General features: G+C 42.9%; 2 protein-coding genes across 9 annotated transcripts in view; one reads left to right on the forward strand and one right to left on the reverse strand.

The window, feature by feature from the left end:
- The window catches only part of PDE6G (phosphodiesterase 6G), a 37,682-nt gene extending 26,459 nt beyond the window's left edge, over nucleotides 1-11,223 (forward strand). For all 8 annotated transcript variants that reach the window (XM_069750743.1, XM_069750742.1, XM_069750749.1 and 5 more), the window contains 2 exons: nucleotides 9,367-9,407; nucleotides 10,297-11,223. In XM_069750743.1, coding sequence (XP_069606844.1) covers nucleotides 9,367-9,407; nucleotides 10,297-10,373 — 118 coding nt within the window. In that variant the 3' untranslated portion in view covers nucleotides 10,374-11,223. The remainder of the gene's footprint in view (nucleotides 1-9,366; nucleotides 9,408-10,296) is intronic.
- Nucleotides 11,224-14,559: 3,336 nt separating this feature from the next.
- On the reverse strand, nucleotides 14,560-18,094 carry TSPAN10 (tetraspanin 10). The gene is made up of 3 exons (XM_069755655.1): nucleotides 17,949-18,094; nucleotides 16,097-16,701; nucleotides 14,560-15,378 (listed from the first exon to the last, which is right to left on the reverse strand). Exons 1-3 carry the CDS (start codon nucleotides 18,018-18,020, stop codon nucleotides 15,072-15,074), a joined length of 984 nt encoding a protein of 327 aa, XP_069611756.1. The 5' UTR covers nucleotides 18,021-18,094; the 3' UTR covers nucleotides 14,560-15,071.
- Between the last annotated feature and the right edge of the window lie 601 nt (nucleotides 18,095-18,695).

Consider the following 18,695-nt stretch of genomic DNA (forward strand, 5'->3'; position numbering starts at 1 on the left):
AAAAATTATACAATTTTAAAAATTACAAAAAGGAAAATGGGCCGACGCAAGAGTTTGGGCACTGCTCATTCTTCTCGACCTCTCTGCAGCTTTTGACACTGTTACATAGTTATTAAGGTTGAAGGAAGACTTTAAGTCCATCCAGTTCAACCCATAGCCTAACCTAACATGCCCTAACATGTTGATCCAGAGGAAGGCAAAAAAAAAAACCCATGTGGCAAACAGTAAGCTCCATATTGGGAAAAAAATTGCTTCCCGACTCCACATGTGGCAATCAGACTAGTTCCCTGGATCAACGCCCTATCAAGGAATCTAGTGTATATACCCTGCAACATTATACTTTTCAAGAAAGGTATCCAATCCCCTCTTAAATTTAAGTAATGAATCACTCATTACAACATCATATGGCAGAGAGTTCCATAGTCTCACTGCTCTTACAGTAAAGAACCCGCGTCTGTTATTATGCCTAAACCTTCTTTCCTCCAGACGTAGAGGATGCCCCCTTGTCCCTGTCTTAGGTCTATGAGAAAGATCATCAGAAAAGTCTTTGTACTGTCCCCTCATATATTTATACATTAAAATAAGATCACCCCCTAGTCTTCGTTTTTCCAAACTAAATAGCCCCAAGTGTAATAATCTATCTTGGTATTGCAGACCCCCCAGTCCTCTAATAACCTTGGTCGCTCTTCTCTGCACCCGCTCTAGTTCAGCTATGTCTTTCTTAGGCTAGGTTCACAGTGCATTAGTGGGTGTCCGCTAACAGACTCCGTTACATGGCGCAATTGTCGCAATTAACGCTACGTAACGGATCCGTTAGCGCACCCATTGACTGCAATGTGCTAACGGATCCCTAACGCATTGCAAACGTATGCCATTTTTGGCATGCGTCTGCGATGTGCCATTAGTTTCGGTCGGATCTCGAACGCTGCTTGCAGCGTTCAGGGTCCGTTCCTCGTTAGTGCAGATCGGGCATCTGTGCTAGCGGGATTGCCGAACGCAATCCCTTTTTGGACACTGCATTAGCGCAATCCGTTAGCGTATCCGCTAAACGGATTGCACTAACGCAATGTGAACCTAGCCTTATACACCGGAGACCAGAACTGTGCACAGTATTCTAAGTGTGGTCGAACTAGTGACTTGTATAGAGGTAAAATTATGTTCTCCTCATAAGCATCTATACCTCTTTTAATGCATCCCATTATTTTATTTGCCTTTGTAGCAGCTGCCTGACACTGGCCACTGAATATGAGTTTGTCATCCACCCATACACCCAGGTCTTTTTCATTGATTGTTTCGCCCAGAGATTTAGAATTAAGCACAAAGTTATACATCTTATTACTACTACCCAAGTGCATGACCTTACATTTATCCCCATTAAAGCTCATTTGCCATTTATCAGCCCACGCTTCTAGTTTACATAAATCATCCTGTAATATAAAATTGCCCTCCTCTGTATTGATTACCCTGCAGAGTTTAGTGTCATCTGCAAATATTGAAATTCTGCTCTGAATGCCCCCTACAAGGTCATTAATAAATATGTTGAAGAGGGCCCAATACTGACCCCTGTGGTACCCCACTGCTAACCGCAACCCAGTCCGAGTGTGCTCCATTAACCCCTTTACCCCCAAGGGTGGTTTGCACGTTATGGACCGGGTCAATTTTTACAATTCTGACCACTGTCCCTTTATGAGGTTATAACTCTGGAACGCTTCAACGGATCCCGGTGATTCTGACATTGTTTTCTCGTGACATATTGTACTTCATGATAGTGGTAAAATTTCTTTGATATTACCTGCGTTTATTTGTGAAAAAAACGGAAATTTGGCGAAAATTTTGAAAATTTCGCAATTTTCCAACTTTGAATTTTTATGCAATTAAATCACAGAGATATGTCACACAAAATACTTAATAAGTAACATTTCCCACATGTCTACTTTACATCAGCACAATTTTGGAACCAAAAATTTTTTTTTGTTAGGGAGTTATAAGGGTTAAAAGTTGACCAGCAATTTCTCATTTTTACAACACCATTTTATTTTAGGGACCACATCTCATTTGAAGTCATTTTGAGGGGTCTATATGATAGAAAATACCCAAGTGTGACACCATTCTAAAAACTGCACCCCTCAAGGTTCTCAAAACCACATTCAAGAAGTTTATTAACCCTTCAGGTGCTTCACAGGAATTTTTGGAATGTTTAAATAAAAATTAACATTTAACTTTTTTTCACAAAAAATTTACTTCAGCTCCAATTTGTTTTATTTTGCCAAGGGTAACAGGAGAAAATGGACCCCAAAAGTTGTTGTACAATTTGTCCTGAGTACGCTGATACCCCATATGTGGGGGTTAACCACAGTTTGTGCGCATGGCAGAGCTCGGAAGGGAAGGAGCGCCATTTGACTTTTCAATGCAAAGTTGACTGGAATTGAGATGGGACGCCATGTTGCGTTTGGAGAGCCACTGATGTGCCTAAACATTGAAACCCCCCACAAGTGACACCATTTTGGAAAGTAGACCCCCTAAGGAACTTATCTAGAGGTGTGGTGAGCACTTTGACCCACCAAGTGCTTCACAGAAGTTAATAATGCAGAACCGTAAAAATAAAAAATCATTTTTTTTCACAAACATTATCTTTTCGCCCCAAATTTTTTATTTTCCCAATGGTAAGAGAAGAAATTGGACCACAAAAGTTGTGGCACAATTTGTCCTGAGTACTCTGATACCCCATATGTGGGGGTAAACCATTGTTTGGGCGCATGGGAGAGCTCGGAAGGGAAGGAGCGCCGTTTGACCTTTCAATGCAAAATTGACAGGAATTGAGAGGAGACGCCATGTTGCGTTTGGAGAGCCACTGATGTGCCTAAACATTGAAACCCCCCACAAGTGACACCATTTTGGAAAGTAGACCCCCTAAGGAACTTATCTAGAGGTGTGGTGAGCACTTTGACCCACCAAGTGCTTCACAGAAGTTTATAATGCAGAACCGTAAAAATAAAAAATCATTTTTTTTTCACAAAAATTATCTTTTCGCCCCCAATTTTTTATTTTCCCAATGGTAAGAGAAGAAATTGGACCACAAAAGTTGTGGCACAATTTGTCCTGAGTACTCTGATACCCCATATGTGGGGGTAAACCATTGTTTGGGCGCATGGGAGAGCTCGGAAGGGAAGGAGCGCCGTTTGACCTTTCAATGCAAAATTGACAGGAATTGAGATTGGACGCCATGTTGCGTTTGGAGAGCCACTGATGTACCTAAACATTGAAACCCCCCACAAGTGACACCATTTTGAAAAGTAGACCCCCTAAGGAACTTATCTAGATGTGTGGTGAGCACTTTGACCCAATAAGAGCTTCACAGAAGTTTATAATGCAGAGCCGTAAAAATAAAACAAAATTTTTTTCCCACAAAAATAATTTTTTAGCCCCCAGTTTTGTATTTTCCTGAGGGTAACAGGAGAAATTGGACCCCAAAAGTTGTTGTGCAATTTGTCCTGAGTGCGCTGATACCCTATATGTGGGGGAGAACCAGCGTTTGGGCGCATGGGAGGGCTCGGAAGGGAAGGAGAGCCATTTGGAATACAGACTTAGATGGAATGGTCTGCAGGCGTCACATTGTGTTTGCAGAGCCCCTAATGTACCTAAACAGTAGAAACCCCCCACAAGTGACCCCATATTGGAAACTAGACCCCCCAAGGAACTTATTTAGATGTGTTGTGAGAACTTTGAGTCCCCAAGTATTTCACTACAGTTTATAACGCAGAGCCGTGAAAATAAAATAAAAAATTTCCCCTCAAAATTATTTTTTAGCCCCCAGTTTTGTATTTTCTCGAGGGTAAAAGGAGAAATTGGACCCCAAAAGTTGTTGTCCAATTTGTCCTGAGTGCGTTGATACCCCATATGTGGGGTGAACCAGCGTTTGGGCGCATGGGAGGGCTCGGAAGGGAAGGAGCGCCATTTGGAATGCAGACTTAAATGGAATGGTCTGCAGGCGTCACATTGCGTTTGCAGAGCCCCTAATATACCTAAACAGTAGAAACCCCCACAAGTGACCCCATGTTGGAAACTAGACCCCCCCACGAACTTATCTAGATGTGTTGTGAGAACTTTGAGCCCCCAAGTGTTTCACTACAGTTTATAACGCAGAGCCGTGAAAATAAAAAATCTCTTTTTTTCCCACAAAAATTATTTTTTAGCCCCCAGTTTTGTATTTTCCCAAGGGTAACAGGAGAAATTGGACCCCAAAAGTTGTTGTCCAATTTGTCCTGAGTACGCTGATACCCCATATGTTGGGGTAAACTCCTGTTTGGGCACACGGGAGAGCTCGGAAGGGAAGGAGCACTGTTTTACTTTTTCAATGCAGAATTGGATGGAATTGAGATCGGTCGCCATGTCGCGTTTGGAGATCCCCCTGATGTGCCTAAATAGTGGAAACCCCCCAATTATAACTGAAACCCTAATCCAAACACACCCCTAACCCTAATCCCAACGGTAACCCTAACCACACCTCTAACCCAGACACACCCCTAATCCTAATCCCAATCGCAAATGTAATCCAAACCCTAACCCTAACTTTAGCCCCAACCCTAACTGTAGCCTTAACCCTAACCCTAGCCCTTACCCTAGCCCTAACCCTAGCCCCAACCCTAACCCTAACCCTAGCCCTAGCCCTAACCCTAACCCTAATCCCAACCCTAACCCTAACCCTAGCCCTAACCCTAGCCCTAACCCTAGCCCTAGCCCTAACCCTAACCCTAGCCCTAACCCTAGCCCTAACCCTAGCCCTAATCCTAGCCCTAACCCTAGCCCTAGCCCTAACCCTAGCCCTAGCCCTAACCCTAACCCTAGCCCTAACCCTAGCCCTAACCCTAGCCCTAACCCTAGCCCTAGCCCTAACCCTAACCCTAGCCCTAGCCCTAACCCTAACCCTAGCCCTAACCCTAATGGGAAAATGGAAATAAATACATTTTTTTCATTTACTTTTATAGCGGGTTTTTAGCGGATTTTTATGATTGGCAGCCGTCACACACTGAAAGACGCTTTTTATTGCAAAAAATATTTTTTGCGTTACCACATTTTGAGAGCTATAATTTTTCCATATTTGAGTCCACAGAGTCATGTGAGGTCTTGTTTTTTACGGGACGAGTTGACGTTTTTATTGGTAACATTTTCGGGCACGTGACATTTTTTGATCGCTTTTTATTCCGATTTTTGTGAGGCAGAATGACCAAAAACCAGCTATTCATGAATTTCTTTTGGGGGAGGCGTTTATACCGTTCCGCGTTTGGTAAAATTGATAAAGCAGTTTTATTCTTCGGGTCAGTACGATTACAGCGATACCTCATTTATATCATTTTTTTATGGTTTGGCGCTTTTATACGATAAAAACTATTTTATAGAAAAAAATAATTATTTTTGCATCGCTTTATTCTGAGGACTATAACTTTTTTATTTTTTTGCTGTTGTCGCTGTATGGTGGCTCGTTTTTTGCGGGACAAGATGACGCTTTCAGCGGTACCATGGTTATTTATATCCGTCTTTTTGATCGCGTGTTATTCCACTTTATGTTTGGCGGTATGATAATAAAGCGTTGTTTTTTGCCTCGTTTTTTTTTTTTTTTTCTTACGGTGTTTACTGAAGGGGTTAACTAGTGGGCCAGTTTTATAGGTCGGGTCGTTACGGACGCGGAGATACTAAATATGTGTACTTTTATTGTTTTGTTTTTTTTATTTAGATAAAGAAATGTATTTATGGGAATAATATATATATTTTTTTTTCATTATTTAGGATTTTTTTTTTTTTTTTTTTTTTTTTTTTTTTTACACACTTGGAAATTTTTTTTTTTACTTTTTTACTTTGCCCCAGGGGGGGACAATACAGATCGGTGATCTGCCAGTTTGCACAGCACTCTGACAGATCACCGATCTGTCTGAGAGCAGTGCAGCGTTACCAAGTGCCTGCTCTGAGCAGGCACTTGGTAAGCCACCTCCCTCCCTGCAGGACCCGGATCCGCGGCCATTTTGGATCCGGGACTTACTGCAGGGAGGGAGGTAGGAGACCCCCGGAGCAACGCGATCACATCGCGTTGCTGCGGGGGTCTCAGGGAAGCCCGCAGGGAGCCCCCTCCCTGCGCGATGCTTCCCTGCACCACCGGCACATCGCGATCATCTTTGATCGCGGTGTGCCGGGGGTTAATGTGCCGGGGGCGGTCCGTGACCGCTCCTGGCACATAGTGCCGGATGTCAGCTGCGATAAGCAGCTGACACCCGGCCGCGATCGGCCGCGCTCCCCCCGTGAGCGCGGCCGATCGCGCTGGACGTAATATTCCGTCCTTGGGAATTAAGGCCCACCCCACATGGACGGAATATTACGTCCAATGGCAGAAAGGGGTTAATAACCACCCTTTGTTTCCTATCCCTGAGCCAGCTCTTAACCCACTTACACATATTTTCCCCTATCCCCATTATTCTCATTTTATGTATAAACCTTTTGTGTGGCACCGTATCAAAAGCTTTTGAAAAGTCCATATACACTACGTCCACTGGGTTCCCTTGGTCCAGTCCGGAACCACCATCTCCTACTCTCTAGGCTCCAGTCACTAGGCATTAAGGAAACTGCTCTCTCCTGGTTCTCTTCCTATCTTTCTGACCACTCCTTCAGTGTATCGTTGGTTGGCTCCACTTCGTCCTCTCTTCCTCTCACTGTCGGGGTACCTCAGGGCTCAGTCGTTGGCCCACTTCTCTCTCTACACAGCCCCAATTGGACAGACCATCAGCAGATTTGGCTTTCAGTACCATCTTTATGCCGATGACACGCAACTACATACATCATCCCCTGACCTTACCCCAGCTGTACTACAGAATGCCACTGACTGCCTGTCTGCAGTCTCAGACATCATGTCCGCTCTCTATTTGAAACTCAACCTCTCCAAAACTGAACAACTTCTGCTCTCGCCATCTACTAACCTCCCTAAATCTGACATTTCCCTCTCCATAGGTGGCACCATATAACACCCCAGCAGCAGGCGCTCTGTCTGGGTGTTACGTTTGACACCAATCTCTCCTTCACTTTCCATATACAATCTCTTGCCCGCTCGTGCCGCTTACACCTAAAGAACATCTCTAGTATCCGCCCTTTTCTGACCTAGGCCTCCCCCTCACTCGACTTTCCCCTCTTCAGTCTATCCTTAATGCAGCAGCTAGGGTCATCTACCTGGCTAATCGGTAATCAGATGCAGCCGCTCTTCGCCAGTCATTACACTGGCTGCCCATTCATTATAGGATCCAATTCAAAGTACTTTTTCTCACCTACAAAGCTCTCCACAGTGTGGCACCCCCTTACATCTCCTCCCTCCTTTCGGTCTATCGGCCTAACCGACCTCTGCAAATGACGTTCAACTAACCGCTGCACTAATCTGTACCTCCCACTCCCGTCTCCAAGACTTCTCCCGCGCTGCACCAATCTTCTGGAATGCTCTACCCCAAGAAATTAGGACCATTCGCAATTTGCATAGTTTTAGGCACGCCCTCAAAACATTTGTTCAGAGCGGCCTATCACGTTCCCTAATGAAAGTCATTTTATGTGTAAGGGCACGTATGTAGCCCAATTCACTATCCCCATCTATCCCCCACCCCTTGAAGATGGCTGGACCATCATTGTAAATAAGCTCCTGTACTTTGTATCTCCACCACCTCATTGTAGATTGTAAGCTCTCACGAGTAGGGTCATCTTATTGTGCTTTAATTATTGTATTGTTAACGTTGTTACTTATAACTTGCGTTTGAAACTGTTAAACTGTAAAGCACTGCGGAATATGTTGGCGCTATATAAGATTATTATTATTACTACTACTACTACTACTACTATTGGACATTTGTGTGTTCAGATAACTTTGACCAAGATTTCAGACCTTAATTAGCCTGTTAAGGTTATGGCTTGTTAACCATCAGCGTTCAGAAAGGCCAGGTGATGCAAATTTCCCAAAGTTATAAAAACCCAGCCTCCTCTAAACTTGTGCCATAAAACAGTAGCCATGGGTTCTTCTAAGCATCTGCCTAGCACTCTGAAAATGAAAAATAGTGGCGGCCCACAAAGCAGGAGACAGCTGTAAGATGATAGCAAAGAGTTTTCAAATTGCCCTTTCCTCAGTTCAAAATGTAGGCAGTTAACAAGAACAGTGGAAGCCAATATAAGGCCTGGAAGACCAAGCAACATTTCAGTGAGAGTTGCTTGTAAGTGGCAATCCAGAGCCTCCACTTTACTGCAAAAGACCTTTAGAAAGATTTAGCAGACTCTGGAGTTGTGGTAAACTGTCCTACTGCACAAATATGCCCTTCAAGGTAGAGTCATCAGCAGAAAACCTCTCCTGCTTCCTCGCCATAAAATTCAGTGTCAGAAGAATGCAAAAGAACATATAGAAGCCTGATGCATTTTGCAAACAAATCCTGTGGACCGATCAGTATAAAATAGAATTCATTGGTCACAATGATCAAAGCTATGTGTGGGAAAAAAAACCCCAAAAAAACAAAAACACAATTTCAGGAAAAGAACATCTCGCCAACCATTAAGCATACCCATTTTCCTTTTTGCAATTTTTTAAATTTAAGAGACGATTTACTTTTTTTTGCCTAAAATACTAAGGAAATGTGTCATCTTTAACGTTAACCTTTTTAGAAATCATTTAATTTACAACTTGCTTAACTGTTCACAATACCAGTAATTTTGACAAGGGGTGTCCAAACTTTTACATGCCACTGTATTTATCAAATAAAAGGGAGTGTCCATTTTAAATAGTCCTATTTGCCAGAAACGTTACTTGATAAGCAGACGCCTTGATGTCCTTCCACTGGACGTCAGCAGTTAAGGAATGTGAAGGAATCCAGCAACAAGCGCCCCAATTTGCCTGCAGCATCACCACAGGTGAAATTATGCATTACACAGTTCCTATTCCATCTCAGCATTATATTTAAAGGGGTTCTCTGGAGCAGAAAACCCTGTTAAGAAGTTATTCATGGGCATTTAGAAGGGTCTGATGTAGATCCTATTGTGATCTTTCAGCAAGGTTTCTTTCTTTTTACCCCTGCTCTCTCCTTCCCAAAAAGAACATCACACTTGTGCACAAAATCTGTCTGGTATCTCAGCGCTGCCCCATTCACTTTTGTAGAGCAGAGCTATCAGAGGGTGTGGAGTAAGACGACAAAGTTCAGACTATGCAAATGATTTAGTTTAACATCTGTAACTATAGAGAAGCATAAGTCTGCATAGGATCTGTGTGCACAAAACGGTAGCTTTCATTGCTTTGCTATTAGATGCATAAGCATACACAACTGCAGTCAATACAGCTAAAATATCTCCATCCTTCCCTTACAGCTTTGGTGACGACATCCCTGGAATGGAAGGACTAGGAACAGGTGATACAATCTTTCCATTGTATTATTTCATTATGGAGGTGAAAGGGTTAAGTCACTGATATATTAAGAAAAATGACGACGTACGATAAAAACAAAAATTAGATCCTGAAAAAGTTGAGGATTTTAAAGAAAACCCATTTTAGAAAGTTGCGGTATACTAGCATGAGCTATGAGATGTTCACCTAGGATGCCATCATAGCTCTTCCGGATATTTACTGATCTATAAAGCCATCCACAACCTGCCCCCTCCCTATATCTCTGAACTAATCTCCTGATATCTTCCCTCACGTAATCTCCAATCCTCCCAAAACCTCCTACTCTCCTCCACACTTATTCGTTCCTCACACAACCGTCTCCAAGATTTCTCCCGAATATCCCCCATCCTCTGGAATTCCACGCCTCAGCAAGTCCGATTATCCACCACTCTCAGATCCTTCAGCGGAACCTGAATACCCACCTCTTCAGGAAAGCCTACAGCCTGCAATTCTGCCGCCTCACCACCACCAGAGCCGCCGCCTTACCACCACCAGAGCTGCTGCCTCCCCACCACCAGAGCTGCTGCACCCCCGACCTTCTGTCTCTTCCTCATTATCTTATAGAATATAAGCCCTCAAGGACAGGGTCCTCTCCCCTCTGTACCAGTCTGTCATTGTAAATTTGTTTACTGTTAACGATATCTATAACTCTGTACGTAACCCCTTCTCATGTACAGCACCATGAAGTTAATGGTGATATATAAATAAATATGATAATATTTACACATTAACCAGCCACATAGACAAGCAGGGATAATATTTACCACCAGGTGAATAATAATAATAATAATAATAGGCAAGTAATCAGACAGTGTATCTTTAGTTCTAACGCTACATCTGTTATCTATTTTCAGACATCACAGTCATCTGCCCCTGGGAAGCCTTCAACCACTTGGAGCTGCACGAATTGGCCCAGTATGGCATCATCTAGAGACCCCAGCTGTCCCACTGGTCAAGCCTGTATTTATTTCCTGGCGGCTGGATGCTACAAGGAGGTGTAGTGCGTAGTGATCGGTAAAGGACAAGGTCACCTAATTTTGCTTTTCCGAAGTCTCTTTGCTGAACTTGCACACACGCTGCATTGGTCCCAAATAGAGATCTCCATCACATCCACCATATTGTGCAGTCCGGGAGAATAATCATGTAAATCTACAAAAGATTTGAAAAATTCCCTTGGTGCAGAGCAGGTGAAACTATTTTTCTTTTCTACCCACATTCTCCAAATTCCTTAAGAGCCATATCGTATCTCTGCTACCTCTCCTGGCATCATTACTGTGCGATAGCCACAACATATATTGTCTAGGATTAAATTATGGTCTCTCCTACATCTTTGTGAAAATCTGGCCTCATCTATTTAGTATTAGGGACCAGGAGGGGGTACAAAGAAGCCATGATTAGGGAATTTAGTCACAAAACCAAGGGTAAGAAATGGATACTCTGCCCTTAATGAAGAAAGACTGTCACCCAAGTCCAATCACTCATGATGGCGTCCATCTCATCAGACGCTGGAATAGAGCACAAATTTATAATCTTTATTTTGGGAAGAAGCCTTCTCCTGTGTTAACAGTTGCCTTCTATTGGGAGACAGGCAAATAGGTGGAATTTTGGTTAAGGGGAAGGGGGATGTCAGACTTTCCGATAATGTAGAGTAAATTGTATAGGTTACATTTTTCCTTCTCCATCTGCAGGGTACTGTATGTCTTATCCCCCTTGTTAAGTTTTTGGTTGTATTAAGTCACAATCCAAAAGTAATGGAATATACAATAAAACATTACCAAAAAGTTGTTTTTTTTCTTCCCTCTGTTTCAAGGATCTCTGGCTGGGAGGCAGATTGCTGGAGCAAGAACCTCTTCCCACCACTGTCTCCAGTGAGGAAAAATTAAAAAATACCACTTATCAGAAGGATAGGGGCATGCAGGCTCATACCAACAATCCCCCGAGGAAGGAGTAAAACGTGTGTTCATCAGCTGATTGGATCATTAATGCCGGCATTAAAGTCATTATTATTGGCAGAACATTGTCCTAGTAGACAGGATACACTCTGCCGATAATTATATTCTATGCACATAGATCATATTAACAATCATTCTGTGTGCATCAAATTCTGGTCAGCCAGTCTAAATAGGCCATTAATAGACTTCCCATTGAGTTATATATAACTGTACGGCAATATGCACCCCAATAGACTGTAAATAACCAACCACTGAGACCCCCATAAATCCAGAGAACGAGGCTCTGTTAGAGCGGAGAGTTAGCCACACGTATGAATCCATAGGATTGACAGATGGCGCATCAGAGCCCCATTCTCGGGATTTGTGCGGGTCCCAGTGGTCAAACCCCATTAATCTGCAAGTTATAACCTTTTTTCATTATTATTATTTAAATTTTGTTTATTTACAACTGCTATGTTTTGCGCTACCGCAACAAAATAAATTATAGACAACTACCTACCAACCCCCCTAGCAGGTACGGAAACGCTGCTGTTTATTTTCTGCAGCATGTGAATTCTTTGTGCGGATTCCGCAGCGTTTTACACCTGTTCCATAATTGGAATCCACAGCTGTAAAAACGCAGGTGAAATCCGCGCAAAAATTGCAGTAAATCCGCAGGGAGTTTTACCTGTGGATTTTTCAGAACCTGAGCGGAAAAATCCGCACACGAATCCGCAACGTGTACACGTACCCTTATTGGGGTCTTGGAGCAGAAGGGACCAGCTGTTCAGAAAGTAGGCGATATAGGCAAGTCTTCTGCTCATGTAGAGATCTGGTCAATTTGGAGCAGAAGTAATGGAGCCATAAGTACGTTAAAGTGGTTGTCCAAAATTAGAAAATCATAGCCGCCATCTTCCAAAAACAGCTCCCCACCGGTTCACAGGTTGTGTGTGGTATTGCGGCTTAGCCCCATTCCTTTATTGGAGCACAGCTGCAATACCAAACAAAACTTATGGATAGTTGTGGAGGTGTTTTTTTGGGCACACCATATATCGAATCCCAGACAATCTCTTTTCACTCATCCTGTAAAAAAACAAACAAATGTACTATGGCTTGTCACAGATAGGTTTGATAATATTAAAAATAGGATTTCTCTCCCTCAAAGAGTGGGTTACAGCTCACCCCCTGGTACAATTTGTAGGGCATATTTGTTCCTCATGTCAAGTGTTCCTGGTGTGATGTTAATGCTGCACTAAGCACGATGGACACTCTCTGCTTCAGCTCCTTTTCCCCCTCTCAAAGCATGCAGTCTCAGAGAAAGAATGCAGCTTCATCTCCCTCCTCCCAATTAATAATTGTAATGATGTAAACAGACATGTGGAAGGCTGAGGTTTTGCACAGCCTGTAGTTGCATTCCCTTGATGTCCTGATCCTGCCCCTCCAGATGAATGCTCAGCTTCCTGCGTGCTGGGTGATATAATCTTGTACATACAGTACCCGTCCTTGCTGCTGTCTCTATAAATCACTTGTAATCTGCTCCTCTAATCCTGACTGCTCAATGGTTTTATAAGATAAAGGATGACGTGTAGGGGTATATCCTGCGGATAAGCTGGTACATATGGTATACTGGTTTAGGCAAGGCCCAAAACACTTCCAGATTAATCTTGGCACCTTCTCAATGTGTGCAAGACATTTATTTTAGGCAATGATTCCATACACTATAGCCAGTCTTAAGCAACAAACGTAAGGCAGATGAAGCAGCCTGGAAGATGCGGCACACATTTTCTTGACAAGATTCAACACCAGTCTCCAATAGCATTATGATGAACCCATCATGGCATGTCGAAAAGGAGTGCCTCCAGCAGCAGGGCACCATGCCAGCTTTGGGACCAAAGTGTCCTTATTCCTGGTTCAATTGTAGGAATGGAGAACATTCAACTATCTGAATGAGAGTCAAAGGAAACGTCACGTGCCCTTAGTGGTAGGTTTCCATTTTTTTTTTTCTACCAAGCATTAACACTCCACCCATGTATGCTCATTTTCAGCTGACGTTTGGATTCTTACCTGACATGTTTTTGGCCCCTACTAGTAATAGAAATGTATTAGATAAGTACATATACGGCAAGTATAGGCTCACCAAAGCTGGGGTCTACCAGAAGACCTTCTAGGAGGTCCCCCAACGATAGAAGTTCACCAGCTGTACCGCTTTGGACCACAACACAGGAACCGGCTCTTCATGATTAAAGAAGTGTTCGTAAACCAGATATTGGTGCCTGGCTTTACCATCCACAAAAAAAACAAACAACAAAATTAGGGTCCCAGAGGTGGGACCACATCCAACAGGTGAATGGCTGTTCCATGACGCCTGCTTGACGATTCTTGATGGACATAGTAGAGAGGTGTCGCAGCCTTTGAGCCATCTAATAGTGTTCACAAAAGTCAAACTGGTATCTATTTAGTAACTGCATCTTGCCTCACATTCCAATTAATGGCATTTATATTTGCAAATATGCCATAAACGCCCAATAGATGAGAATCCTAGGTATAGAAAGAAAAAAAAAAAAAGGCCCTACAGATGTCATGGGACATCTTATTTATCGCAACCAGCTGACAGTGCATTGGATAAGTAAATGAGACCAGTGCGTGGGCACTTCTACATATGGGTTATAAAATGGAAACATGCCTCTATGAATTGGTTTTATCATTTCTCTCTCGAGAGAGAGAGAGGTGAGGGTAGGACCAGTAGCTATCAGGCACTCATGGTTATTTTGCGTATATGAAGTAAATGGATAAGATGAAAATACCTCATTTAAAGAAAAAAAAAACAAAAAAACATGTCACTTGGTCCAAAGTGGTCAATTTTTTTCACTTATTTTATTCCCGCTGTTCCCCCTGAGAATCTAGTTTTTTGTTTAGTTTAAGAATGCTATACAGTTCCAGAGATAAGGGCCTTTTTATTTGTTAGTTTTATGATCAATAGAGCTAGGCTCAGTAATTATGCAAAGCAACCTAAAGACACCCCCAAGAGGATCCGATTAGCCACACCCGATTATAAAAACCACAAAAAGAAGCCCATATCTCTGGAACGGAATGACAGGTTTCATTTAAACAAAAAAAAAACAAACAAAAAAAAGTGATCACTATGGGGAGCAGCGGAAATAAAATCAGAGTACTTGACTTTTTAACAGGTCCTCTTTAATTAAAGAAAGAGGTCTCAAACTATAGTTCCATTAGATCAGACATCACAGATCAGCACCATTAATATGGAAAGGGGTTTGGGGAGGTTGAAGGTTAGAGTCCCTACTACTAACACTAACACTTTTATATTTCTTCTTTTACAAAGACGAACCAACCGAGGTAATTTTCAAGATCAGTAGAGGTCTTATATTTTTGGTAATTCTGAATTAGGGCAGAGACAGACAGAAGAAGGCCCCTGTGCAAGAACATGGCCCTTTACAGTCTGTCTTGGAAGTGGAGTGAGACCCATTACTTCTTGGGCCCCTATGTAGCTGCACCATTGATCGTCCACCCCTGATCTGGATGATACGTCAGAGCAGCGAAATTACCCACAGCTGCCGTGCACTAGTTTGAAGATGGGCAAGGAGCACCATTACGGTGACAGAACCATAACAAATAACATATACCCACCTCTACGTCACCCATTTACCATTGTAAGGAGGAATGATTAAACATTGATTTTAATAAATGGATTTTACTATTCTTATTTCACTCATGACCCTTTGGGCACAAACAATACATACAAGTTCAGTGGCGGCCACCATCAGGTAAGCAGCAGCAATATCCCAAATTCTGCGGTTGATCCAAAGTACAAGTTGAGGGATACAGCCTCCCAGATAGATCAGGCTGGCAGCCGTGGCCTCACTCATACCAAGAGCTCCAAATCCACACTGGGAATTGGGCACAGTACCGTTCTGAAGTGGGTCGATACAGCAAGAATAAGGGACACCACAGGAGTTGACACCAGGAGAACTGCAGTTGAAATACCTGTAGAAGTAGAGACTCTCGTTAGGTCCATATGATTATATCAACCCTCATCACAGTAGATCAGTGTTTCCCAAACTCCAGTCCTCCCGGACCCCAACAGGGTCTCAGGATTTCCATAGTGCTACACAAGTGGGAGAACTCCTGATACTTCCATCACCTGTGCAATACTAAGGAAATCCTGATAACATGACCTGTTGGGGTCCGGGAGGACTGGAGTTTGGGAAACACTGCAGTAGACCTTCAGCTAATGGCAAACACGTTGGTTAGGGGTTGTATTGTCGGAGACACCTCCTCTTGGATCAGACACACCATGTGCCCGACCATCTCCGCACCCCTAGCCATGAAATACATGGGCTAGCTCATTACATACATGCCCTAATACGGCATAAGGACAAAGCTTATCTTTATGATACAACCCTTTAAAAAACTGGTCATAGACCTCGTAGGTTTGCCCTTCAAGTACTATTTTACAGGGTTGATGTAGACAGGATCAGTATAGTATGTTATGTTTTATTTCGATCTTGAGTTACATCCTGTATTATGCTTCAGAGCTGCACTCACTATTCAGCTCACTGCCATTAGACAAGCTTGCTGACAACTCTGGTAAATTAAAAGCCATGCTATGATTGGTTGCTATTGAACATTACAAAATGCTGCAAGATGATGATACAAAAAGTAAGTCTGGATTACAACATGGGTTGACTCAACCAATACTTACAGATTTGAAGTCCAGTCGTGGTAGGACTGTACTCCACAACACTCCATGCCAAGTTGTATCTCATCCAATATAAACTTGAGGTCTGAATCGTCTTGGTATCTATTCACGGCTACCATCATGGTTGTCTTTAGCGAATCCTCAATCTGTTTGTGAAAACACACAACCACCAGGGCCACCACACATTGTACAACCAACAACGTGGTAATCCCAGCGAAAAAAAATTTGAGGAGGCAAATGTTCTCCCGGATGAAGCCAACGCATCCAGATAAAGACAAGACGCAGATGACCAACCCCACCAGTACGAACACAAGCATGGGGTCGGTACCCAGATTATTGATCTGCTCACCTATTAAGGACTGCTTGTCCACAAGGCCCCAAAATCCAATGCACAGCAGTCCGAAGCCCAATATGAAGAAGATGAAGTTGAAAAAGAACATGAGATATTTGATGAAAGATAGAAAGAGATCGGCATGATGGCCTCGAGGTGGTGGCCAGTTTTCCGGCACAATGGAGAATGGGGAGTTGTCCACTTCAGTATTACTATGGGTATAGTATTGGAAGTCATCTGATTCCTCACCATATTTTCTATTCCAATTTTGAGCACCCTGAAAATGAGGTTTTAAAATGAGAGAAAGTTTAGATTTGTACAGGTGCACACAATCATTGTCACTGCCTGTGACCCCACATTGCCCACCCAAGCCGAGGCCTTGCCAGCCACCGCTCGCCCAAACCGAGACCTCATTAGCCAATGTCATTATGAGTCGGAGTTATGGCCTGCCCACCCCATCATATCACCAGCCACAGCGATTGTCTGTTCACCAGCCTGCGCATTACCAGGCACTGTCAATGACTCCCCAAATGACTGCTTAGTCAGTCAGCTCTCTCCAGAATGTGGTCAACCATAGTCTCTGCCCTCAATATCATTGGTAGCCATGTATGACGGAAATTGAAACTTGGGCAAAAGTGGGCCGCCTAGGAATTTGTTTCCTGGCTTTAAGCCTACTACAGAGTAATACCTAGTATTTTCAAAACCAGAGGCAACAATTTAAAATATTGCCGTTTTTCTAGATGTAGGTTGTACATATGCCCAGAAAAAAAAAAAAAAACCTTCCCAGGGGCCACAAGTAAAATCCCTGCACCCTTTTCTGCCCTGATCCATCTTTAGACAACATAATTTGCCGCTGCGCCCCCTTGGCAGCAAGATGCAGTCCCTGCCCCTACTCGCCCAACACATATCTGATGGACAGAATTTTGCCAGGTTTTTAGCTTCTGGATGTAAACAACAAAAAAGGTCTTATTCACTGGCAGCAAGTGGAGAACTTGAAACAAAGGCCCTGATATATCATAGTTTGGTTTATTTTTATTGACAACTTTGCGAATCGAGATGGATTCATGAAATGTGTCTTTTACCAAATGTCCCGTTTTTTGGGACACCTCACTCCAGTCACTAAGTTTTTCTGGGGAATTTTTATTTTTGGCGCTTTTTAAAAGCATGTGTGACTTTTTGCACTAAAAAGTAGCAAAGAAAAAAAAAAAAAAAGTGATCATATTTTTAATTTGTGCAAAATTCAGGAGTCTACTGATCCAGTATGATAAATTTGGTGCAAAAACAAAAAAGCCCCATAATTTCATATCACAAGCCAGAATAGAGAAAGAAAAGTGACTTCAATAACTGCACATGATGAATCGGACCCAGACCCCATCTGTATTAGAAAGTTTCAGAATTTATGAGGAGACTTAATATATGTTGAAAAGATTTTTTTTATTATTTTAGTAAAACCAGAGCACAAATACCCCCTTTCCCACCCAAACATTAAAATTCTGGAACACACAGATTAATAAGAATTATCACCTTGGATAACAAGTTTCTCGATTCCTCGTGCTGTCCTGGATTTCTTCGCAGTTTTTGGAGCAGACGATACATTTTTGTGCCCCTTTTCACACGTATAATGTTCTGAAAGGGGCTAATATCATATGGACTCCAGATATTCTGGTGATTATCCCATCCCCCAGCAAGTTAATCAGGAGACTGGAGGTCAGCCTCTAATCATGTGAGGCACCATGTCTTCCAGTGCAGCTTGATTTCGCCTCCTTTATTTAACCCCATCTATGCTGGAGACTTCTCTGATCTAAGTTTCAACGATAGAGGATCCATAAACTGACCCCCCCATCCCTATTAATGACTAGAATAAAGGGGTCCCTGGTGCTTGGAGGGGTACGGTGCCCAATAAGGCTCTAGCACTGGACTGCAACATGTGAATAAAGCAACTCTGCCTGCAATACAGGTCACCATCGTTGTATGGCACTGAATAATACACATGAATAGGGTGGCATTGTGACCCAAAAGTACCCTGACAGCGACATGCAAGTATCCAAAATTCTGAGCTGATTTGATTGTATGTGGTCACAGTACCTTGTGAGTTGCAGTGCATCCCACTCACTTGCATTACGCTGCGATGTAGCATCCGACCTGTGTCAGGGTCAAAGTAGCAACAGGCTTGGCTCTAAAACAAGCCATAGACATTAGATGGTCAAATCCCTATGATCTATTGTTTTCAGGTTTCCGAAAACCCCTGTCTCCTAGGTGCAGTTTATTAAA

This window comes from Ranitomeya imitator, chromosome 2 (genome assembly GCF_032444005.1).
Source record: "Ranitomeya imitator isolate aRanImi1 chromosome 2, aRanImi1.pri, whole genome shotgun sequence".
Lineage (NCBI taxonomy): Eukaryota > Metazoa > Chordata > Amphibia > Anura > Dendrobatidae > Ranitomeya > Ranitomeya imitator.